This window comes from Drosophila biarmipes, chromosome 3R, assembly GCF_025231255.1.
Source record: "Drosophila biarmipes strain raj3 chromosome 3R, RU_DBia_V1.1, whole genome shotgun sequence".
Lineage (NCBI taxonomy): Eukaryota > Metazoa > Arthropoda > Insecta > Diptera > Drosophilidae > Drosophila > Drosophila biarmipes.
The window spans coordinates 20,039,963-20,062,586 of NC_066616.1; the positions used below are offsets into that span (position 1 = coordinate 20,039,963).

A 22,624-nucleotide genomic window follows, 5' to 3' on the forward strand; every position below is an offset into this window, starting at 1 on the left:
ATTTTATTTGTAATTAGGCAGCTCTGTAAATGTTCTTCCTAAGTTTCGCCGCCAGGCATAGGTTCAATAGCGCTCTCGACTCGATAAACTTTTATTTATAATTTTACAAAATTACATGCTCCATTTACAATTTTCACATATATTTTATTAAAGGGTGTACAACTCGGTTTATTTATTGTTTTCACTTTTAGTAAATATTATAGTTTTTTTTATTATTTATGTATAATATAATTCTTATATTGAAAAGTTTGATTTTCACCGTTTCCTGTATGAAAAAATCTGCCTTTCTAAGAATTACTTTCCCTTTGCCTTTCCGCATTATTATTGTTTTGCAATTTCCACACTGTGTATGTATCTATAATGCCAAAAATATGTAAATACATCTCTTTATATAATATATATTTGTGTCTATAGCTAAACTGAAGCCTTTCGTTTTCCTGGCGTGTACATCACTTGGTAGTGGTAGCAAAACTTTTGATCTGCTTCGTCGCCTTTATCCAGAATTAAGGTTGCGAGTATCTGCACTTCTGTCTAACGGACCCGTTTATGACTATAGAACCAAGCGAGTGGCTGACACGGATCCCACACTAAATAGGTATATCTTTAGGTTAACACATAGAAGTAGATGCTACGACCAGCAAAGTCCCAGTCTGTTGGGGCGAATGAATGAGTGGGGGTTGACGAAGGTAAAAGGATGCTTATAACATATATCCTGCTGGTTATCAACTGTGGTTGGGGGCCGGGCATTGGCACATTCTTTAGGCCTTCATCATCCTCCAAGAAACGTTTTTAGGTCTCTAGGAATACGGTTTCCCACATATATTTCCATACATAATATGTAATACATACAAAAATACACTCATGTACATACACACCACAATCTATCTGTTCTGGTTAATTTGTTTTTGGGTTTCTATAAATATTTATAGGTAAGCTGCTAACTGCTAGGCTAAATAGCATATAATATTGTAAATTTTAGTAGGTTGTGTATGCATGTCGAGTGGCTTGGATGTCGTATAGCTATGTCGAAGTATGTGGCAGAAGTATGTATATATCGAGGGACATATAGTCAATCAAGGTGGTAAACGCCTACGCTTTAAGTTAGAGAATTCAAATTCAACTGTACAATTATATATTCACGTTTTTACTGAAATGGTAAGAGCATAATTGGGATACCAAAAATTATTGCATATATCTGATCGAGTCTAAAGAGCTCTAGTTCGTAAGCAAAGCTAGCAGCAGCATGCAAATGCAAGGGGAAATGAAAAGAAAGCTTAACTCTGGCATGCGAGCGAAGGAAAATGAACTCAAAATACATTCGCAGAGATAAATAATAGCATAATCGATCTCGTTTGGGATTTTAGATCTTTATTGGTACTATGCGTTTTCGTTATAGATAGGTATTTTGCATGTTTATAGAAAGAAATTGTGCTGCATTCCGGCTGCCACGCCCCCACTAAGCCCCAAAATGCAAATGCTTTGTTCAAAATTGTTTGTTCTAAATGTGGTGTACATCCTATAGGATATATCCTTCCGCTCTGGGCGCGTGTATATATGCTTTCTGGCCTAGGTTTGGAGTGTGTGTGCTTGGGTTTGCCTTCTGGACTATGTGCCCAAAGGCTCAGGCCTCGGGCTCTAAAGATATAGCATTGGTGGCCTCCTAGCAGTTGTTTCCGTCCGGCGGCGGCGTGGTGAGGTACTCATCCGTCCGCTTGTGCTCGATGAGCGCCCTCACGGTCCCGCTGTCCGAGGGCAGGTCCGATTTCCGGCGCAGCAGCGGCTTGTCCTTGTTCCGCTCGCCCCGAATCTGTGTGGAACGGGAAGGGGTTTGGCTATAGAGAATGGACCCACTAGCTGGATTATGGGATCTCAACACACTGGACAGGTGAGGTTACACGGTGGTGCGAGTGATTTTCGTTACGATATCGAGTGCGGGTGCTTGATGGAACCCGAAATTGGACTGGGTTTGGTGGATCCCTATGTGACCACCACTAGGACAATATTACTACGTTTTGTACATCAACTAACCCCAATGTTGAGTTATTTTTATAGTACAAAGTCCGTTAGAGATCGAGTGCGGGTAGGTGTTTTTTGCTTTAGGTCTTGAGTTGTGAACAAAATGTTAAGGAGTTAAGACTACTTTCAAGTAACTGAATTAAGAAGTTGTTAAAATTATTCCCATTGGTCAATTTTGTTATATATTTACAGTACAGATTGTAAGATTAAGGTATTTCAACCCCGAAACACATTAAAAAGGATAGAAATATGGAGGTAACTAAGAAAATTCTTAGAGATTTCTAGAGACATGCTCGAAAATGGCAAGTATTTTAAACAAAAGGTTCAACTTTGTAGAGTTAAAATAAATCTATTGAGATGAGTGTTACAAGAGGGACACATTCTCACATCAGGAAAGATCACAAATGAGCTGGTGGATGATGCAAATTATCAGTGTAACAACCAATCAACATATAAGTACTATTAATAATGGTTTCCGCCCGAGTTCGTATGAGGTGAACCACTGCATTCAACCGAAAGTGCAAGCCAGATGTTAGACACACGTTTAGTTCAGAGCTTTTGTGTCGCGGGTGGATTCGTGGATGCGTTTGGGTTGGCAGACGGTGAGGAAACCAAATAAGTTGTAAATAAATAAATAGACAAAGTTAAAGATATACAAATATGTATTTTTTTAAATGACATGAGTGTGATTATTTTAACAGACATTCGTTCGATTAGAATTAGAGTTGAGCCAGAGCGGGCCTTGGCCGGGCACAGCTCTCGGCTCACAGCAGACCAGGCCAAGATCACACGGATGGTGGCGGATTAGTAGTTGTTTAGTGTGGTTAGTGTGGCAAGTGCCTGTCTCACCTCTCGGGGCTCCTGGAGCGCCTGTTTCTGGGGCGGCAGCGGAGGCGGCGGCTGGCGCGCCTTCTGCTCGCTCTGGTCGTAGGCCAGATCGCTGTTCTCGCTGTATTGGTCGTACAGGGCCCGGTTGTCGCTGAGCGGCAGGCAGTCGTTGAAGCGGCCCGACTTCGTCCACTCCGGGTTGGTTTTGGCCAGGCTCTCCACCTGCTGCCAAAGCTCCTCCCTCTGCGACAGCTTCTCACGCTCCCTGCAGAGAAAAAAACCCATTAGTTTGTTATAAAGATAAGAAACTACCTATAGCCCAAAACCTACATTTGCTTCTCCTGTTTGTAGTTCTTGCTGCACTCGTCGAACAGCCGCTGGTCCATCTCCATGAACAGCTTCAGCGCATTGTAGATCAGACCGTGGATGGTCTTGTTCCAGTGCGTCTTTGAGTTGCGGTTGAGCGCCGGAAACATGATGGGTAATATCACCGCCGAGTTGTCCGCTATCAGCGACATAATGTACTCGTTGTTCCAGTAGTACAGCGCCCGCTCGGCCACCTGGAAATGCGGCGAGGAGACGCACTTGGCTATCTGGCGGAAGAGCGGCACCATCACCTTCTGGAACTCGGCCGGCTCGATCACGTCCAGCAGCTCCTCCAGCTCGTTCAAAAACATCACCTCCTTGGGACTATGCGTCTTCGGCCAGAATTTAAGCAAGCTTCTGCAGGCAATATGACGAATATATTAAGAAATTTTATTTGTTTTATCAAAATCCTCTACTCACTTGATGACCGCCTCGGATAAACTAGGATCCTTCTCCAGGAACTGCACCACACAGTAGGTGAGCTGCGGATGATAGACCGAGAGGCTCTTGGCTTTGTGCAATGGCAGCAATACCTTAAGTAAAAATTGTTTATGCTCCTCTTTCAGTGGCAGAGCAAAGCCATTAATAATGCTGCCCAGGATCTCCAACAGTTCGGCTATGCCATTATGATGCTCCGTTTCATAAATAAATCTGTGAAAACAAAGCGGTTCATTTAAAAACTAAATATGATTAGCTTTTAAGAGAAGCCAGCCCACCTGTAAAAGACATTGTTGATCTGCTTCCTAATAAATGCTCTCAAGCCCAAAAATTTTCCATAGATGCGATGTAAAACAGTCTTTAGGAAATCACGTTCACGTGGATCCTCCGAATCGAATAAATCCAATAGTTGTAATACAAATTGATGGTCGATAAAACGCTTAGCCATGTTGGGTTGGAAATCCGGTGACTCCAAGAAGCGCAAGAACAGCTCGTAGACAAGTTGCAGGTGCGGCCACGAGGACTCCAGCGTGGGCTCATCCTCCTCCGGATCGAACTCGGCGCCATTCGGATTAGAGGATGGCGGCAGCGTGCGGAAAAGATTGACAGAAAACTGGTAAAAGCAAATAAAAAATATGTATAAGTATGTTTTCTGATTCGAGAAGTAGTAGAAACGTGAGCTAACCATGTTGATCGCCTCCGGGTAAATAGTTTCGGTGATTACGCCACTCTGGTTGGTGAGGAAATCGACCATTTCGTGCAGAGCCGCACGCTTCACTTCCTTCCATTTGAGGTCGCTCAGCGGCTCGGAGAAGTCGAAGAGTGTGCAGCATTGTCGGATCTTCTTTATGAACAGATCCTCTCGTTCGCTGGCGGGCGTTTCTAAGGAAATACAATAAAAAACATCATTAGTTTACAGGCCATCCCATGGGATATCATATCTCATAAAGCATAAAAACATAATCTTATGACAAAGTAAAGATATAAAACGTACAACTCTACTACTAAACGACCAACAAAAGCAGGCAAGCGAAACTCAAAACGAACGTAATGAAGATCAGAAAAAATCAGTTCAAGTAGTTCAAGATCGGGCCTCAAGGCCCAAGGGCAATGGGAAGGGAGCAACCACTCCACCATAGCCTTTGACCCGGAGCCACTTGGGATAGCCACCTCGCAGTGCAGGCAGCGCCAGGGCAACCGAAGCGGTGGGTGGCGAGTAGAACAGATTCCGGTCGCGAGCCCTTCCTGGACTGCCCGTCAGCTGTTGCAGCGTCTGTGGCGAAGCCTGCAGACCCGCCGGATGACCTCCTGGATGTGCCGGGAGTATGTCACCGTTCTGCCGGATGCTCAGGCCTGACGTGGTCACCACCATGCCGGCGTTCGATGGCGCCAAAACTGCCGATGACGCGGATACGGGTGCGGCCCCGCCATTGCGCTGGCCGATTCCCAACGAGATGCTAATGCCGCCCACCAGATTCTGGGCCACCGTCGGACGCAGCTCCTCTGCGGGCATATCGCTGATGGTGGAAATGGCAGCGGCGGCGGCGGAGGACGACGACGGCAACACCGGCGCGGCGGAGGATGAGGATGATAGGGAGGAGGAGGTGGCCGCCGCTGCTGCCGCCGCCGCCGCACTGGTGCCCACACTCTTGGTGGCATTCAGTATGTTCTTAATGGCCGCGGCCGCGCTCACAGGTGACTGGAGGATGAGGTAGCGATGAAATGAGAGCAGAGTAGTTTTTTGGTTTATCAACATTCGGTTCGTTCAATTGGGGGGCAGATAGTGTGGGGTTTTATGAAATGCAACCGACTGACTGGATTAGCTTTGATGGGATTCTTGGTAGACTTATAGAACGTTAGAGTACAAAAAATTAGATCTAACCAATATAGTTTATAAGGCAAAGTTAAAGCTTTTATCTCTAAACACAGTTTCTTTGAAACCTAAATATTTACATTTTCAACGAAAGACAGCAATAAAATGAACTTGTATTTGTATCTGATTTCTTCTTGAAAGATTTTATTATATTCTAATAAACGGCAACCCAAAAGCTAACTCAGTCAGTGAAAGCTTCGAAGAAAGTGTCATATCTGTGATTTCTGTGGTGCGAAAGTGGTTACGTGTGGCGTTTTGTGGATTCGTTGGGTGTTCGGTGTTGGGTTCGCTGGGTGTGTGTGTGGACAAAAGCAAGCTGCAAACCTTGCTGGCGGCGATGGAGCTGGCTGCGTTGTTGGTGGCGGTGGATGAGGAAGCTGATGACGAGGAGGACGCCGCCGAGGCGGAGGATGCTGCTGCGGCTGCCGCCGATGCGGCGGCGGAGGTGGCCGCCGAGAAGTGTTGTGCCAGAGTGGACACTAGCGAGTTGCCACTACTCGTGGGGCCCGCTGTCGTCGAGGTACCCACTCCTGAACCCGACCCCGAGGATCCTGCTCCTGCCGCGTTCTTCGACATGCCGGCATTCGAGGAGAGCGACAACGAGGAGGTGGAGGACTGCGATCCAAAGGGCGAGGAGGCTATCAGAGCCGCTGCGGCCGAATTGGCTCCACCACCGTAGGTGGCTGCCGAGGATGAGGCCGAGGAGTTGGCCGCTGCTGAGGCTAGCGAGGATGAGGCCGCCTGCGAGAGCGAGGAGAGGGCCGAGGCCGAGGAATTGGAGCTGGTGGACGAGGACGAGGGCGAGGAGGTGGGCCCTCCTGATCCTGCTCCCGATGCTCCGGCTGCTGACTCTGGCGGCGAGAGGGGCGTTTTCCGCCCCTCGAACTTGGCCTTCAGCTCCTCCACGCTGCTGAACTTGAATCTGCTGCCGGCCTGCTGCTGCTGCTGGTCCTGATCCTGATCCTCCAACTCGTCGTCGGCCAGCTGATCTAGGCCACTGTGGAACGATGGCGACTTGGGTATGCGTATGCCGAGGGCATAATACCCGGCTGCAATGGGCTGGGGATCCTGCTCCTTGCTGGCGGATCTAATGGCAGCCGTCTTGGTGTGCTCCTGTTGCTGGGTAGGCTGCGGCTCCTGCTGATTCTGCTGCTCCTGCGGATGTTGCTGCTGTTTGGGACCTTTGAGCCCGTTGCCCGTCAGCAGCATAGCACCGAAGACCATCTCATTAGTGCCGGCACTTGGTACAAATCGGCACTCGGACTGTAATCTTCAATCTCGCCTCGAAACGCCTTTTTCCTTACGTTTTTTCTTCAGCCGCCCCCGCCGACCAACAACAACGCATGAGAAACACTACACTAGAAACTCAATTGGGGCACGCTACACATGAAACTATAGAATCTGTAATGGAATTGCAATATAGATAATGGTTTTAGATTAATGCCAAATGCGATTATGCGCTGATGGGAACATAAAACGAAATGATATGCTATGGAAATGAAAATGGAAATGAACGACAACGCCTCTGGGTAAAACTTTCGTATTTCCCCCTAGAGGGGACTCCGAATAATCCATAAAAACTTACGATTTGAAGGGGGAAAATCGGGGGGAAAGAAGAGGAGAGCAATTAACTAGGGGAACGAATATTTTCAACTAATATTTAAGTTTTCGGGGCTCTCGATGTTGCACGGTCTCGAAACGGTTCCTTTTTGTTGCTTCGACTGCTGCGCCAATCGGAAAAATCGATATCGAGAGAGCGGAAAGGAGAGAAATGGCAGAGAGAGTGGGAGAGAAAGTGAGTGGGTGGATGGGTGGTCTAGTTGGGAGAGCGGTAGAATGGGAGAGCCGTAACAACAATTAAACCTAATAAACCAATAATATTGAACAAGCAAAATTGTTTACTCGGTTCGTGGGTCGAAACCGCCCAATCAATTAGCGGAAAGGTAAGCGAATAACAATTCGATGACATTAGCACTACACAGGGAAAAATATCAGGTCGATATGAACGCTATGAACATTAGTAAAAATAGTTTTCCCACTTTTTATGTAACATGAAAGGAATAGATGATTTAATAGATCAGTGATTCGGGTTTTCTTCACTGAAGATAGAATCCCTCTTAAAATCAAGAAAAGTCTGGGTTCAAATACAACCGCTAATGGGAACTTTTTTTTGATTTCTTTCTTTTTGATAAATATTAATTTGTTATGTGCATATTAAATGGTCATGATTGTATGTTTTAACATATGTTTTTGTCATGTATTATGAAAGTTTCGGTTTGTGTGGCTGAAAACGATGTGTAAAATAATTACAATATTTATTTTTCCGGTCTATGAGAGGCTGCGAAGAGAGCGCATGTGTTGAGGCTTCGCAGATGGAGAAAGAGAGACTGCGAGAGGTGTAAATGATGCGGCCGAGGATGTGCGGGTGTGTGGGTGGGCCGTGCGTCAGTGTTGCCACCCACCTAATCAGACGACACTCCCTTGACCTTTGACTTTCGCGTACGTGATTAACAAATAATAAACAAATTGCAACAGCTGAGCGAAATTAATCAAGCGGCGCTAACAAAAGCTTCCGAGATCGGCTCGCCGACGACTCTTCTCAGCAAACTGGCAGATCGGCAGATCGGATTCTATAGATACATATATTTAGTAAGGGCCTTTTGTAGGTACTAAAGCTGAGCTTATAACAACGGAAATTTACTGAGTTATTGTTGGTGGTTTAGGTGGTTCGCTTGAACTAAAACTTTGAATAACCCTAAATTAAATGAAAAAACAAGTAAAATAATATTTTAAATTATTTCTTCTTGGAAAGGTATTTTAAAAAACGAAGATATATAATAAGAAAAAATAACTTATAACGCATTACAGAAACTCAAATAGAGTTGGGATTTCTCATATCACTCAGTAGGGAACCCTGCCCCAAAAAGTATGCTAAGCAGATACCTAAAAATCCTTTACCACCGATCTGCCAATTTTAGAGACAGCCAACTAAGTCCTTAGAAATACATATATTACAGAGTAACATATCCCCTGGGCTTACTCACTCTCGTTCAGGGGACTGAGCGCCGTCAGTTCGCAGTTCTTGGACGCATTGTAGCGGGCGCTGGCCTGGCGCTTCTCCTTGCGGACGAGCGGGGTGCCGGTGAGGTTCAGACCCTTGGTGATCGGCGTGGGCGGCGGTGCATCCCGCGGCGGAGTGCTGTCCTTGTCTTTGTTAGCCTGCAAGTGCGCACAATTACCACGTTTCTTGTTATCTTGTCCATGTCAATGCTATGGCTTATAGTTAGTAAATGAAAAACAAAGCTGGAACAACGAATGCAAAGCAATATGCATAGATACGGTCGTAAAGAAAGCATACTCAAAGCGTAGCACTTGCAAAATCAGAGCAAAGCAGATGGGGTCCTTCGCTGCCATTGCGGCGATCGCGTTTACCTTGGACTGGGCGAATCCTTGGCGCCTAAGACGAGCTGCCTGTGGGTGTGTTTTAGTCTGAGTTTAGTAATGCCGAACATTGAGATGTGCACTGGGTCAGGGGCAGGCTTGGAGGTCGGAATTCGAAGGTCGGAGGGCTTTCCACACACATATTGGTTTGTATTGCTGGCATCTACCAGGTATCAGGTGGTGTTGCAATCTCAGGTTTTGCACTTAGGTACATATCATTTCCAGGCACTAACGTACAGGTATTCTTGCTGGCAGTTTCAAAAAGCAAAGTGCTTGCCTTGGTTTTATAAAATTATGTTTGAAAACAGGCATGAGGATTTGAAAAAATTTTGAAATATGGATTCTATATTATGGAGCCAAAAAAGTATAAATGGCTTTCAAAAGTTAATATTAAAAACTAAAAGATAAGGATTTCTAAACTGATTCTACAGCTAGATTACTAGATTGCTTAAATCATTTCCACAATCTCACAGTAGTACTTGAAGTAATTCGAATATCATCTTTACCACTATTAAGATAAGATGATGTAAAATTGTAGTAGTTAAAAAATTATATTTAAAATGTGTTTTACGCATACAAAAGTAAGTTCTTCTATTATATTTGATTTTCTTCTTAAAACTTAAATCAAAATCATGAAATCAAATAAAATGATACCCGCTAATCGATTTCCCACCAAAAAGCAGGCGAATTGGAAGTGGGGTACAAGGGCAATTGCTGATTGGCTTGTCAAGCACTTGTGATAGATTTCTGATTCGATTTGTTATCCAAACGACACAAACAACAATGCGAATCTAATTGGTGTTGGTCAATCTAACTGGAATCAAGCAGGGCGGAGGGGGGATAATAACACACATCATTTGTACAGATAAGATAAGATAAAGTTAAGGAAGTGTTGTGCTCCATGGAGTGCCAATTACACACATACACATACACAAAGTACGAGTAAGCATTATTCTAAGGTTTACGTCCAAAGCCAAAATAACGGTGGGCATGCATATAGGGCGACAGGTGAAAGATAGAGAGAGAGAGACAGACAGAGAGAGTGAGTGAGTGGGGGAGTGTGTGGTGGGTGTTGGGTGGTGTTCTTTGGGGGGACAGCTACTCACCTCACTGCTGATTGGAACACCGCCGCTGGTCACCACAATTGGTATGGTAGCCGTTGTGGTTGTTGTTGCTGCCGCTGCTGTTCCAACTGGTGGTATTGTGGTTGCTGCTGCTGATGCTGCCGCTGTTGTTGTACTTAAGTTACTGTTACTCTCTTTGATACCGTTAGTGGCCGATGCCGGTATGACTATGTTGTTGCTGCTGCTGCTTGTGTTGTTGTTTGTGGCCGTTTCGTTTTTGGATTCTGCCGCTGTAGTTGTTGTTCCTATTGCTGCTGTTGATGTTTCTGCTGCTGCTGCTGGCGTCGCTGCCGACGTACTGCTCTTTGTTGTTGGTTCTAACGCCTCGTTATCCATAATACGCAATCGGTTCTTTTTGGGCTCTTTGGATGTGCTCTTCCTTTATCTTCTCGTTTTTTTTTTTACAACAAACAAAAAAAAATTCAAAATGAAAACCAGCGATAAACGAAAAAAAACGTAAACAACCGGACAAACAAACAAATACAACAGCCGGACTGGACCGCTCTCAATTGATTGCTATCTGAAAATTATATTTGCACTGTGGAGTGTCGAAAGAAAGAAATTAACGTAGCAATAACTAAAAGGAAAATAACAACAGCAAGAACACACACCATGCAATTAAAGCCACAAAAACACAATCAACGCACACACGCATTCCCGTACAACTGGGTTCAAAGCAGGCCAGGGGTTCACTGAAGTTCTTTATGATTTTTATTATTTCATTAGCAAATTAATTAAATTGAAATTCCAAAAGCGTTTCTTCCTTAATTTTTTGATACTTAATACTTTTCAGTGCCTATTCTCCTAACCGCCACTGTAAACACATTGCCAATGGGAAACGGAGCAACCTTTCAGAATCTCTTGCTGCGCGCTTTCCAATTGGAGTTGCCTTAATGGCGGAAAACCGCTTCGAGTTGGAGATCCAAAGTTGTCACAAGAAGTCCCCACGGCCAGCGCGATCATATTCTTATAGTCTTATTCTCTAGCCTAGCAAATCCGGTTCTAAACGGTACCGAACACGTTCCCCCGATTAATGCTGTAACTTCCAATTGGACAGGTGCTGGACATTTAGGAATCTTCGAATTTCAATTTCGAGGCGAACCGAATAAAACTAGCGCATTAACACTTTGTACAGGCATTTCATTGTTTTCGATTCGCATAAAACTTACGGAAAACGGAAATAAATAACAAAAATGCCAAAACACTCGCGAGAGAAGGAGAGAGAAGAGAGAGCGAGCGATGCGAGGGACGAGCAACAAGTTGCGAAGCAATGGCTGTCGACCAATTGCCAGGGTTGCCAGACATGCCGCGGAAAATGGGGGAAGAAGAGCGCTTTTGGGTGGTGTTGGTGATTTTTTCCTACTATTTTCTTTTCGCATTTCTTTTGGAGGTGCAGGATGGGCATTCTTCAACACAAATATTGTTCAAGCACTGAGCAAATGTGTGCTTTCAAAAGGGGTGCAACAGAGAGAAGTAGACAGCACAGCCACAGAGGGAGAGAGAGAGCGTAAAAATAAAATGTGTACTAGGCACGATTAATAGTTGCACTTCCAAGACCCAAACACACAATAATTATATAGATAGATATAAATATATATATGCATGTGAGGGGGAAACGAATATAACTTTGAATGTCAAGGGGCGAGGTTGGTTCTTGGGTTATTCTGTTTTTTAGAGGGGGTTTAGAGGTTTGGGTGTTGATAATGGGGGGCAAAAGTGCCAATTTACCGCCAGAAGCTGCAAGAACTGTTTCAAATTGCCCCTGCTGCGGTATAGGTTCGCCAACATCAAATTCACTGCTGATAAAAGCTTGTTCTTTACGTAAAATGCGAGTTCTAACAAAAACGCTGGCGCACGCACACAGAGAATCACAGAATCTCGCACAGCGCACTCACACTGGCTCACACACACGCACACCGCTCTCGCGTTGAGACTCAGCCGAGGCTGCGAATTATTTGCGCTGCAATTTCTTCGATCGCTGCGATTCGCTTCGATTTTCGCGTGCGAATTTCACAAGGCTCGCTCGCGAATTTCACACCTAATTGCTCGGCGGACAATCGGCACCGGGGTCAAGTTCACCTTTTAGCTGCGAACGCACAACATCAACGGCCAGTGCAGTTGTAAATAATAATTTATGTAAACTGTTTTATTCACGCAACGTTGTCGGTGCCCAATAGAAAATAGAGTTGCCAGGCCAGGGATGCAGGCGTGTGGCGGCGTTGCCGGACTTTGAAGGCTTTCGATAGTTTTTATAGTAGTAACTAGTTTTATGTTTTTACAGGTTAGTAGCTATTATTTGTTATGCTAAACCTTATTTTTTATCTTAAAACCCATTTATTATTATTAAAAACACCAGGGCAAGTACGCAAGTATAATAAATAATTACTTCATTTCTTACAATTTATTATAACATTAAATTAGCTATCTTATTTAGAACAATAATTCAATTTTTACACAGTAATAGCGTCCGATAGTTTTTCAAATATTATTCACAAATTTCTTTTAATCACTTAAAACTTTCTGAATACTCATTAATATTCAAGTTTTATTTACTTTTGATAAACCAGGGCTGCCTGTTCGCAAATTGTGGCAGCGCCCAATCAGCTGGCAACGCCAAAGCCAGATTGTTTATATTCCTAGCGAGCCATATTTCATATTTTATATTAACTTTTTCGGCATTTGCAATGCAGATCACAATCAAAGTGCTCAAGGGCCAGGACTGCACAATCGATGTAAGTGCTAACCTTATTGCAGTGAATGAGGAGCAGTCATTCATGGAGCTCTTTTCCACGCAGGTCGCGCCGACGTCCACGATTCTGGAGCTGAAACAACAGATAGAAGTGGAACTACAAATAGCGGCGGCCAATCAGAAGTTATTGCTTCTAGGACGTCCCCTTAACAATGACCAGACCATTGCATCCTATCCCAATATCAAGGAGGGCACCAAACTCAATCTGGTGGTAATGAAACCGTGCCTGAGGGACAGCATACTGCGCGGATTCCGCAAGCACTATCCGGAACAGCAGGCGGAACGTCTGACCAACGAGTTTATGGCCGACTTCGAGAAGAAAATCAACGAACAGAGCCTGGATGACTTGGAGCGCCTGGCGGACAGTATAGTCAGCAGGACGGCCACATAGCCCCACTAGAAACTAAACAAATCCCCAGCCCTCCATGCATGACGAAAGTCCTTCCCCAACCTATTGTTTTTATTTCCCCCCAAAAGAATGGGGTAGTAAAAATTAAGACTTGACTGAAGAAGAGTACAAGACCATATTGTTTTTTGGCGGCGGTGTGGCAACGCTGCAGTTCGCCCAGATGCAGTCTTTGGCCGTGTGCGTGCCAGTCCGTGTGTGTGTGTGAGAAGAAGAAAGAGAGGAGAAATGCGTGTGCTGTCGTGCAAATTTCTTGGCCGAGTTGTGAACTCCGCGCTGCCCCAACAAATTATTTCGCAGCGATCCTTATCCAGAACCCCAGCAGTCATGGTGAAAGTAAGTGGAGGTGGCCGGAGAACTCCCGCTTCCGGCTGGCGTAGCGCCCGGGGTCCGTTACATAAGCCGGTGGGGGAATGGCATAAATATTGATTGCAGCGCCCTGAGGAAATTGCAACGCTTCAAGGTTACCACCTCCTCTCTCTTTTCTAACTCTCTGTGTGTGTGTGTGCTTTGCCCAATTTCCAGGTTGGAGACTCCCTGCCCGCGGTGGACCTCTTCGAGGACTCCCCGGCCAACAAGATCAACACCGGCGACCTGGTCAACGGCAAGAAGGTGATCATCTTCGGCGTTCCCGGCGCCTTCACTCCCGGCTGCTCCAAGGTACGTAACATTATGCCCTCTATTGTGGTTCAGCTCCTACACGGGAAAAAATATTGTAGATTATTGAAATGTAATTTAATTTCTTCAAAAAGTTTAAAATCTTGAAAAACTAATTTTTCCTTAAAGTTTATGGTCCCTCAAGTATAATTAATATTAATATATATTAACAAAATATATACCATAACCTAAATAATATACAAATTACAAAAATTCCCTATAAAATGTTTCTACATAAATTAATGGGGTTTTTAAAACAAATTAAAATACCTCAATGCTATATATTTAACACTTCTCAATTTCCAAGTCTCTGTAAGAATTTACCTTTTCCATATAATAGTTTAAGTTTTGCCTTGCGGTGTAATCTAAACAGCACGTAACAAATGAATAACAAATTTCTCTAACCCGCAGACCCATTTGCCCGGCTATGTGAGCTCCGCCGACGAGCTGAAGTCCAAGCAGGGCGTGGATGAGATCGTCTGCGTGTCGGTCAACGATCCCTTCGTGATGTCCGCCTGGGGCAAGGAGCACGGAGCCGCTGGCAAGGTGCGTCTCCTGGCCGATCCCGCCGGTGGCTTCACCAAGGCCCTAGACGTGACCATCGATCTGCCCCCACTGGGCGGCGTGCGCTCCAAGCGCTACTCCCTGGTGGTGGAGAACGGCAAGGTGACCGAGCTGAACGTGGAGCCCGATGGCACCGGACTCAGCTGCTCGCTGGCCAACAACATTGGCAAGAAGTAAATGGATTCCAGAAACTCACACAGTAATGCTAGGCCGCAATGATATCAATTACGTCTTCAAAAGATTTATGTAGCACGTACAATAAATAAATGCGATTAGAGATGTTATGTCTAGGTGTTGGCTTTAATATCTAGTTATGGAGGCTTAGTCTTTAATCTTATCGTAGGGCTAGCGGTTATCGGTGTTGGGGGCGATCTTCTGGGATAGCAGCTTGCCGTAGCCTCCCCGTCCGGCGTCGTAGTCCGTGCGGTACTCGTCGCGCACCTGGCCGCCGGTTTTGCCGCGTCCGTATTGCCTGCCCTCGATGAAGCCGGCGTCCCAGTCCACACGAATCAGTCGATCATCCAGGCGCGTGCCATTCACAAATCTTTATGGAGGGAGAGAGAAGGAAAAGGGGTGTTGAGAAGATTCTATCTTTTCTTTAAAAACTACCTTGTATTTCACCAAAAACAACAAAATTCAAAAGATGGGATTATATCTATAAAATGCTGCAACGAATGATATAAATTTGAGAGTCTATATCCTGCTGGTAGTCAGTTTTACAGTTTTTTTTATACCTTTAAGGAGCTTTAGCAGTTACTTTCATTATAATACTTTAAAAAAGGATGAATTCCTTTCCAAAACACCAAATAACACGCCTAATAACAATAATTATACCCTAAAATCATTTATTTCCAAGTTTTTCTACTGGAGTTTTCGAAGATTTAGCATTTAGAGGAACCAATTGGTTCTCAAAAATCTGAAACTCAAACATTGGTTATTCATTTCCTCTTTTCAAGGAGCTGCTGCTTCTTAATATTAAGAGATCTAGAAAACTCCCCAGACGCCGGGAACAATGTGGCGTTCCCCCGCGAACAGATGTCTCACCTCATGGCAGCTTCCGCCTCCGATCTTATGTAGTACTCCACGAAGCAGAAGCCGCAGGGCGTCTTCTTGTACTTGTCCAGGCCCATTACTATCACGCGGACATCACCGCAGCGGGAGAAGAGCTCGTGGATCTGCTCCTCCGTCGTGTAGAAGCTAAGATTGCCCACATAAAGTGTACACGAGTCGCGAAGCGATCGCTCTTGCTCCGAGCGAGAGCCCTGCAACGGGGATATTGTGTTAGAAATCGGTAGCCAGACTTCCAAGCATACTCACCTTGAAGTGCTGATCGCGGTACGAGCTCAATTCCACGGATGTGGTCATATTTTCTGAATATAAACTAAGTTAAAAAATTTCTACACTTTTCTTTAGTGGCGGCACTCCAGCGATTGATTTTTCGATAGGCAAGCTGTTGTTTTTCCTGGTCAGCCCTACGCCAGGTGGGTGTCTCCGCTAGGTGAGGAGCATGCCTCCGCTATCCCAGTGTGACCGTTTGCGGTATATACTGTGTTTGTGTTTTGGTATATTACCAAGGCATTAGTACATTTCCAATAGCTGCTGTTTCACCCAGACATTTCTAGCTCGTCTCGTTGTTATTATTTTATGGATTCCACATACCGTACTTAATGAACACCTCACTCAATTCGGCGGCCGGCAAGCGCCAGCTGCGCTTCCGCGGAGACATGACCAGCAGCCGCGTGGAGGAACTGCACCATCAGCAGGAGGAGATCAAGCAGAAGGCGCCGCTCGCCCAGGATGACGTTGCAGCGGCGTCGACTGCGACGCCGGCAGCGGCAGCGGCGCAGCAGCGACTGCAGAGCGGTAAATATTGGGGGAAGAACCTTTTAGGGGACTTTTTTAATATCCTTAGCTTCAGGGTCCTTAAAAACAGTTTAAAGGATGGTTATTTTTATTAAATATTTTATAAGGTTCCGTTTTTTCACAACTTTTCTTTAGTGGTTTTTAAATCTCGGTTTAAATGCCGGTTTTTTAATAATCTCAAAAACCTTGCTTATATATTATAATATTATAATTTGGGTAACTACATAATACTTGGGATTTCTGGTCCTATATAAATATTAAATATATAAAAAGGTTTGTAAAATCATACAATTCCAGTAACTCCCATAAAACACAAGTTTTTCAGAAACCTGTGTTCTTAATTAATTTTCCTTTTACACAATGAAACACAAACCGTTTTTGTTATCCTTTTTAGGAACCACAGAGACCTGCACCAACACATTCTTCGACTTCTTCAAGGTGGAGATGACACGCGGCTACATGCTGGAGCACGACGAGGAGCGCTATTCGGCGCGCCGGCAGAAGATCTACAGCTTCATGCGCATACCACGAGATCTGGAGCGGTTCATGGTGTACGGCATCATGCAGTGTGCCGACTCCTTCCTGTACATCCACACCTTTCTGCCTGTCCGATTCCTGATGGCCATTTGGGCCCTGGTCTCCAGAACGGTGGCGCGCATCTTTCGCCTTCGCAGCAGCGGACAAAGGCTGCTGTCGCCGGCGGAAATCTGCGATCTGCTCAAGGGCTTCATCTGGATGACGGTGACGCTGATTATGCTCTTGGTGGACACGAATCGTGTGTACCACATCATCAAGTCGCAGTCAATCATCAAGCTGTATATATTCTACAACATGCTGGAGGTGGGCGACCGACTGTTGTCCGCTTTTGGTCAGGACACCATAGATGCTCTCTTCTGGACAGCCACCGAACCAAAGACATCAAAGAGGGAGCATTTTGGAGTACTCACGCACGTTCTTTTCACTCTAATCTATGTGTTTTTGCACAGCGGACTGATTATGTTCCAGGTGGGCTATAGAAAATCAACTTAGCTAGAACGTATTACTTTACTTTTATACTTTCAGGCCACCTGTTTGAATGTGGCAGTGAACTCAAACAACAAGGGACTGCTGACCATCATGATATCGAACAACTTCGTGGAGCTCAAGGGGTCTGTGTTCAAAAAGTTCGACAAGAACAACCTGTTCCAGCTGACCTGCAGCGACGTGAGGGAGCGCTTCCACCTTTCAGTGCTGCTGTTCATTGTGGTCATCCAGACCATGAAGGAGTTCGACTGGAGCATCACCCAGTTCTGTGTCATGTTGCCCGACTGCTTTGCCGTGCTGTTTACGGAAATCCTCATTGACTGGGTGAAGCATGCGTTCATCACGAGATTCAACGAGCTGCCGGAGAGCATCTACAGAGAGTACACCACCAGTTTGGCCTACGATATGACCCAAACGCGACAAAAGCACGCCTTCTCGGACCACTCGGATTTGGTGGCCAGACGCATGGGCTTCATACCCTTTCCCCTGGCAGTGGTTTTGATAAAAGCCATCTACACGGCGGTGTCTTTCGAAAACCTGGCTGCCTGGCTACTCTTCCTTCTCGCCTATCTGTTTGCCATGGGCCTGAGGATTTGCCTGACCATATGTGCCCTGGGCAAGGCCTGCAAGCTAATGAAGGAGCATCAGACTGAGCGGAATAGTTCAACGCCGAGTAGCATGACCAATGTGCCTGTTATAGGAGGTCCAGCTGCCTCTGTACCAACGACTTCGATGGGCGGCCAGAATCACAATAATAATAATAACAATAGTATTGGCTCGAAGCCAGCACAAGTGACCACGCTGTTGACCCCGCCCAGTGCCGCAAATCTCGATGTGAGCAAGAATTTCTCCCGTGTCTCGATAGCCTCAACGTCCACGCCAAAGAAAGCGGTCAGTGAGCAAGAGCTGGATGTGACCAACTCCCTGGAACTGGGCGCAACAGCTCTCTTCTCCAACAGCGATGTGGATTTGGATGATGTGTGCCTCAACGAGCAGGTGACCAATACCAATGCCAGTTCAGCCGTCCAGGAGGTCTACCAGGAGCAGGACCTGGTGCGCAGCCAGCCGGATCTGATGCTGCTCAACCATTCCGGCGGCGGAGAGGCGAGCCCCAAGGCCAAGCAGGCCACCCAGCGGCTGCCGAAGCGAACGCACAAGCGATCCGAATCGGAACCGGGCATGCCCAGCATGGCGGAGAAGGGAGCGAATTCCGTACTCGCGGGCGGCAACCAAACGACTCAGCTGTAGCCATAAATCGATGCTAACTTATTATTATTTTTCATTTTACTTTGTACGTAGTTACGTTTTCGATCTTTTGTGTATCGCTTAATGGCTCTCTTGTAACGCTAAGTGAGCATGGATTTAAGAATGTATTTTAGGTTGTAGCTGAAAATATGTTCTGTCTAGAGTATCAAACTGTGCCTCAAAATCAATTAGAGGGTGTGACGATTGCACATTTAAAACTACCAAATTGGCTGTTACCAAGCACTTTAAAAATAAATTTAATATGACAGATTTTGTCCAATATATTTATTAATGTTAAAAGGTGTGCAGCTTAATGGAGAGGAACTGAATAGTTGTAAAAGATTACATTTATTAAGTTCGCAGAGGAAAACTATAAATAAAACTTTAAGAAACCTTTTTATTTGTTTTTAAAAAAAAGTTGAAGGATTTTTGTTTAGTTTGTATATATAATATATTTCGCAGAGATTCCTATACAAAGCAAATAATAAAACATTGTAAAGTATCCAAGATATATACAATCTTAAGCCCATTTTATTGTATAATTTTTGCAACTTTAGCTTCTGAAATTTCTTGAAGAATGTTTTGATGGGAGGCATATTCCAAATATTACTCATACGACGTGTTCGCTTTTTTCCTCCTTTAATTTTTAACCGATTTTATTGCACATAAAATATATTAGATTTGTATATCATTTATTGTTCCCACACGCAGCATTTCCTCCATAACCTTTAGCATTTTGCAGTCAGCAAGATGACAGTCATCCACATTTGGCCCCCATCTAAGCGAAAATCAAATGACTACGTTTTTACCACAAATTCCTAGGGGCAAAAATTGCTTTCAGCTTAGCGCGAAATTGTTTTCTGGATTCGTTCCAAAAATTGTTTTGGGCCTCGAGCATTTCGCCGGGGGGTGGCGGGATTAGAAAGCCAGAAGTTTGGAGACCCCCCGAGTTGGTTTCATGAATGAAAAGGTTTCCCGCTCTGTTTGTGTTTGCACGCGTAGGAAAATCAACAAGCCGAAAATGGAGTGCTCGCTTAGCCCATATCCGCAGCGGATCCGTGGCTCCAAAGTCCCAACCCCCCGAATCCATAGCCACCCCCCGGGAACTTACACGCGCCATGGCTGTACACACATATATATACGCCATGGGGCGTATCAGTTTTATGAATGAAATTTTACGCTGACCTTGGAACAGCGCAATGTGGTTGCGTCAGTGGCCCGAAGAGGGGAACCTTTCGAAGTCCGAACCCCAAACAAAATATCCAAACTGTCCTGCGCAAACTCACCAAAGCCCGAGGAAAATTCTCCTAGCTCCTCGCTTGCCATTTTCATTCATGAAAACTTCGGCCAATTTCATGAATGGCCCTTTCCCTTCGCGATTTCAAGGACACCACGCTCCTGCGGAATGGCGTCCCTATCGATTTTCCCTTTCGCATTCATGTACTTTTCACATTCGCTTTCAGCGTGGGAGCAAAGTCGTTTTTCCTCCTTGTTAAATGAAATTTGCTGAGATTTATTCGTGATTTTTTGACCCTTGACTTAAAGTTAGGTCTTTAGGGAATTGCCTTTCTTGATTTTTCCTTGGTGTTTCCGTATGCAAATTTTACAGGGTTATTTCTGAGATGTAATATTGGCAAATGTGTTGCTTTATGTTTAATTTTAAATGAGTTTTAGTATTGCATTTTCTAAATTCTTAATGCAGCCTTAAAGTTTGCTGAAAAGTTAAGATACTCAAAAACAGTTTGCTAATTTATAAAATGTATGTTTTGTAAGCTATAAATATAACATATGTTGTTAATTAATTATTAATAATATTGCAACTTAATGATTTTCTTCATCAGGAAACAGTCTGTGGATAGAAAACCCCGAAAAGTAGGCCACAAAAATCGCATAACCGATTAATACAGAGGGATCTTGACTTTAATATCTCTTTAATATCTCTAACTTGACATCTTAAACTCAATCTCTAACTCAAACCCTCTTTTTTATTTGCTTTCCCTAGCTATTATGAAATCTTGAGCATTTCTTCCTTAAAATTATGTAAATAAACAATGCAGACTGGCCGACTGACAGACTGACTTCGTAATTGCATTGCATAGTTGTGTGGGAACAAAGAGGAAAACTTCCTTGAAAAGCCTCGGCATCCGGCCGGCAGCCCTTGGCCTGCGTTAAAAATAGCCTTGAGTGAGTCGCACGGGGTGAGGGCCAGGGACACACCACACGGCTCGCATGTACAGCGCTTTTTCATGAATGAAAGCACCACACCCAGCAGCACCGGGGCAATGCTTTACCTTGCTCTTGACTGCCGCTCGGCCCCATAATTTATCGATTCCTCCTCCGACGCGGGACATGCGCACCATCCCCGGCCAGATACAGATACATTTACAGATAGATACATTTACGGACAGAGATGTATGTGCGAGCACAAGACCCCAGCTGCTTATCGTTGACACATTGACGACAATGAGCTTTGGATGATGCAGCGCGTAACTGTTGCTTCCCGCTGACGTCATAAGCATGGCTATGGGCAGGGTCCATTACATTGCATGTGGGGGGAACTAAACGCTGCATAATTGCCAGGGGACAGGATAACAGGTATTACGTTTCAGTGAGCCAATATCTGGTATTCACAAGATACAATATGATACGTTCCGATTAAACAGATTTTGCTTGGTAACAAATTTTACTCAAACTCTCCAGGGTTTAAGGGGTTTATTTTATTACATTTCTTATTGTCAATCTAACATTTTTCAATGGTGAAAATAATATATTACAGATTTACCATGGGAATATTAGGTTATCTTGAATATTGCATTTTAAAAAATTAAAATAAACCTTTTTAGGAAATTTTCTGAACCCATTCTATTCCAAAAAAAAATGTACTACACATTGTTGAACCTTTTATTTCCAAGCTTTACGAAATTTGCAGCTTAAGAATAAATCAGATATATGAGACCCCATTGCGGGTAAAGTCCTGGAACCACTGGTACTGCTCAAGCCAGCGTTGCACCACTCCTCCCAGCACGTAGAGCCGCACCGGGACGTAGTCCAGCTCGTCGACAATATCATCAGAGGGATCCGAGGGCTTGGAGTTCTCCGAGGAGTGTTCATCGTCCGAGTCCTCGTTGGAGAGCAGCACATCCAAGGCGATGAGGCAGTGCAGCAGGAAAATCACACTGGTCACCAAGGAGATCGTTGCCTGGATCCTAATATTATCGAAATACGGATGCATTGGCTTCTCCGGCCTCAGTAGATCACCCGGTTTGGCATCGGAGTACAGAACATAGATGTCCGACTTGGCATCGCCGAGGACCATCAAGGAGCAGATCGTGTAGGTTAGGAAACCGAGCAGTGGACGCACCACCTCCTGAACAATCGAGCAGTGGTTGCCGGTGCACAGATTTATGCTGGCAAAGGTCGTCAGCACCGTGAAAATGTAAAAGCAAACCATATACATGTATTGGGTCAAGAGGTCGACCCAGCCCATCAGGGCCAAGTTGACGAACACGAAGGTCTTCAGGTAGAAGTGGATCAGAACCATGTTGGCCGCGGTCTCCACGATGTAGAAGAGGAACAGCACCGGGCGCATCTGATACAGGTAGACCCTCATTTTCGCAGAAACTGGCTGACGATTGATAAAAGTTGCCCGAATTATTTGACACAATTCCCTGATGTATAAAATATAAAATATTTAGATCGGAAACCTTTAAGACAATACGTTTAATATGTTGAATATTACGTTCTATAAACAATTTTCTAAAATAAATTTCGCTAAAACTTAGACTGTTACTCTTTATGTTACCAAAAAAAAATAATTTAGAGATGATTACCGTTTTGAGGAAAAGATAATAGATATATATTAATTATATTAAATAAAATTGTACATTTATGTTTAAATTCTGATTAATTTAATAATAATAAAAAAATAATATAAATAAAAAATATATTTTGAAAACCAGGAATACCATTCCTAAAATAATAAAGAGTAACCCAATGCTTTGTTTTTGCGACAAATATTATATTTTCAAAAA

At 44.5% G+C, this 22,624-nt stretch overlaps 6 protein-coding genes across 11 annotated transcripts; 3 read left to right on the plus strand and 3 right to left on the minus strand.

The window, feature by feature from the left end:
* Positions 1–75: 75 nt before the first annotated feature.
* On the minus strand, positions 76–12,279 carry LOC108023926 (serine/threonine-protein phosphatase 2A 56 kDa regulatory subunit gamma isoform). Of its 6 annotated transcripts, none has more exons than XM_017093635.3 (9): positions 7,107–7,248; positions 5,846–6,922; positions 4,819–5,347; positions 4,334–4,530; positions 3,927–4,261; positions 3,631–3,861; positions 3,175–3,567; positions 2,866–3,109; positions 76–1,147 (listed from the first exon to the last, which is right to left on the minus strand). In XM_017093635.3, the coding sequence occupies exons 2-9, from the start codon at positions 6,743–6,745 to the stop codon at positions 1,145–1,147; spliced, it is 2,832 nt and encodes a 943-aa protein (XP_016949124.1). In that variant the 5' UTR covers positions 6,746–6,922; positions 7,107–7,248; the 3' UTR covers positions 76–1,144. The 6 variants fall into 6 exon arrangements, with proteins under 6 accessions (XP_016949124.1, XP_016949150.1, XP_016949133.1 ...); XM_017093661.3 differs by lacking the exons at positions 76–1,147; positions 4,819–5,347; positions 5,846–6,922; positions 7,107–7,248 and adding exons at positions 1,347–1,807; positions 8,566–8,740; positions 10,069–10,471; positions 12,166–12,279; XM_017093644.3 differs by lacking the exons at positions 76–1,147; positions 4,819–5,347; positions 5,846–6,922; positions 7,107–7,248 and adding exons at positions 1,347–1,807; positions 8,566–8,740; positions 10,069–10,624; positions 12,166–12,277.
* A 384-nt stretch (positions 12,280–12,663) lies between these two features.
* Positions 12,664–13,347, plus strand: LOC108024877 (uncharacterized). The gene is made up of 2 exons (XM_017095025.3): positions 12,664–12,818; positions 12,882–13,347. The coding sequence occupies exons 1-2, from the start codon at positions 12,771–12,773 to the stop codon at positions 13,224–13,226; spliced, it is 393 nt and encodes a 130-aa protein (XP_016950514.1). The 5' UTR covers positions 12,664–12,770; the 3' UTR covers positions 13,227–13,347.
* Positions 13,348–13,410: 63 nt separating this feature from the next.
* Positions 13,411–14,746, plus strand: LOC108024858 (peroxiredoxin-5, mitochondrial). Its single transcript, XM_017095003.2, has 3 exons — positions 13,411–13,577; positions 13,767–13,901; positions 14,310–14,746. The coding sequence occupies exons 1-3, from the start codon at positions 13,470–13,472 to the stop codon at positions 14,637–14,639; spliced, it is 573 nt and encodes a 190-aa protein (XP_016950492.1). The 5' UTR covers positions 13,411–13,469; the 3' UTR covers positions 14,640–14,746.
* On the minus strand, positions 14,742–15,931 carry LOC108024868 (nuclear cap-binding protein subunit 2). The gene is made up of 3 exons (XM_017095015.3): positions 15,780–15,931; positions 15,507–15,724; positions 14,742–15,006 (listed from the first exon to the last, which is right to left on the minus strand). Exons 1-3 carry the CDS (start codon positions 15,825–15,827, stop codon positions 14,808–14,810), a joined length of 465 nt encoding a protein of 154 aa, XP_016950504.1. The 5' UTR covers positions 15,828–15,931; the 3' UTR covers positions 14,742–14,807.
* Positions 15,932–16,041: 110 nt separating this feature from the next.
* LOC108024889 (protein TAPT1 homolog) lies at positions 16,042–18,863 on the plus strand. The gene is made up of 3 exons (XM_017095033.3): positions 16,042–16,325; positions 16,720–17,330; positions 17,388–18,863. The coding sequence occupies exons 1-3, from the start codon at positions 16,130–16,132 to the stop codon at positions 18,594–18,596; spliced, it is 2,016 nt and encodes a 671-aa protein (XP_016950522.1). The 5' UTR covers positions 16,042–16,129; the 3' UTR covers positions 18,597–18,863.
* A 2,613-nt stretch (positions 18,864–21,476) lies between these two features.
* LOC108023740 (uncharacterized) lies at positions 21,477–22,280 on the minus strand. Its single transcript, XM_017093381.2, has one exon. It carries the CDS (start codon positions 22,201–22,203, stop codon positions 21,535–21,537), a length of 669 nt encoding a protein of 222 aa, XP_016948870.1. The 5' UTR covers positions 22,204–22,280; the 3' UTR covers positions 21,477–21,534.
* Between the last annotated feature and the right edge of the window lie 344 nt (positions 22,281–22,624).

Excerpts from the sequence above, each read along its gene's own strand:
- LOC108023926 (XM_017093614.3), bottom strand. The coding sequence starts at position 6,745 with ATGGTCTTCGGTGCTATGCTGCTGACGGGCAACGGGCTCAAAGGTCCC. Across the intron at positions 4,262-4,333 it reads ACCCGGAGGCGATCAACATG|TTTTCTGTCAATCTTTTCCG; the intron begins GTTAGCTCACGT and ends TGCTTTTACCAG. Across the intron at positions 3,862-3,926 it reads ATCAACAATGTCTTTTACAG|ATTTATTTATGAAACGGAGC; the intron begins GTGGGCTGGCTT and ends TTGTTTTCACAG.
- LOC108024877 (XM_017095025.3), top strand. The coding sequence starts at position 12,771 with ATGCAGATCACAATCAAAGTGCTCAAGGGCCAGGACTGCACAATCGAT. Across the intron at positions 12,819-12,881 it reads GCCAGGACTGCACAATCGAT|GTCGCGCCGACGTCCACGAT; the intron begins GTAAGTGCTAAC and ends TTTTCCACGCAG.
- LOC108024858 (XM_017095003.2), top strand. The coding sequence starts at position 13,470 with ATGCGTGTGCTGTCGTGCAAATTTCTTGGCCGAGTTGTGAACTCCGCG. Across the intron at positions 13,578-13,766 it reads CCCCAGCAGTCATGGTGAAA|GTTGGAGACTCCCTGCCCGC; the intron begins GTAAGTGGAGGT and ends CCCAATTTCCAG. Across the intron at positions 13,902-14,309 it reads TCACTCCCGGCTGCTCCAAG|ACCCATTTGCCCGGCTATGT; the intron begins GTACGTAACATT and ends TCTAACCCGCAG.
- LOC108024868 (XM_017095015.3), bottom strand. The coding sequence starts at position 15,827 with ATGACCACATCCGTGGAATTGAGCTCGTACCGCGATCAGCACTTCAAG. Across the intron at positions 15,725-15,779 it reads ACCGCGATCAGCACTTCAAG|GGCTCTCGCTCGGAGCAAGA; the intron begins GTGAGTATGCTT and ends TCCCCGTTGCAG. Across the intron at positions 15,007-15,506 it reads GAGGCGGAAGCTGCCATGAG|ATTTGTGAATGGCACGCGCC; the intron begins GTGAGACATCTG and ends CCCTCCATAAAG.
- LOC108024889 (XM_017095033.3), top strand. The coding sequence starts at position 16,130 with ATGAACACCTCACTCAATTCGGCGGCCGGCAAGCGCCAGCTGCGCTTC. Across the intron at positions 16,326-16,719 it reads GCAGCAGCGACTGCAGAGCG|GAACCACAGAGACCTGCACC; the intron begins GTAAATATTGGG and ends TATCCTTTTTAG. Across the intron at positions 17,331-17,387 it reads GCGGACTGATTATGTTCCAG|GCCACCTGTTTGAATGTGGC; the intron begins GTGGGCTATAGA and ends TTATACTTTCAG.
- LOC108023740 (XM_017093381.2), bottom strand. The coding sequence starts at position 22,203 with ATGAGGGTCTACCTGTATCAGATGCGCCCGGTGCTGTTCCTCTTCTAC.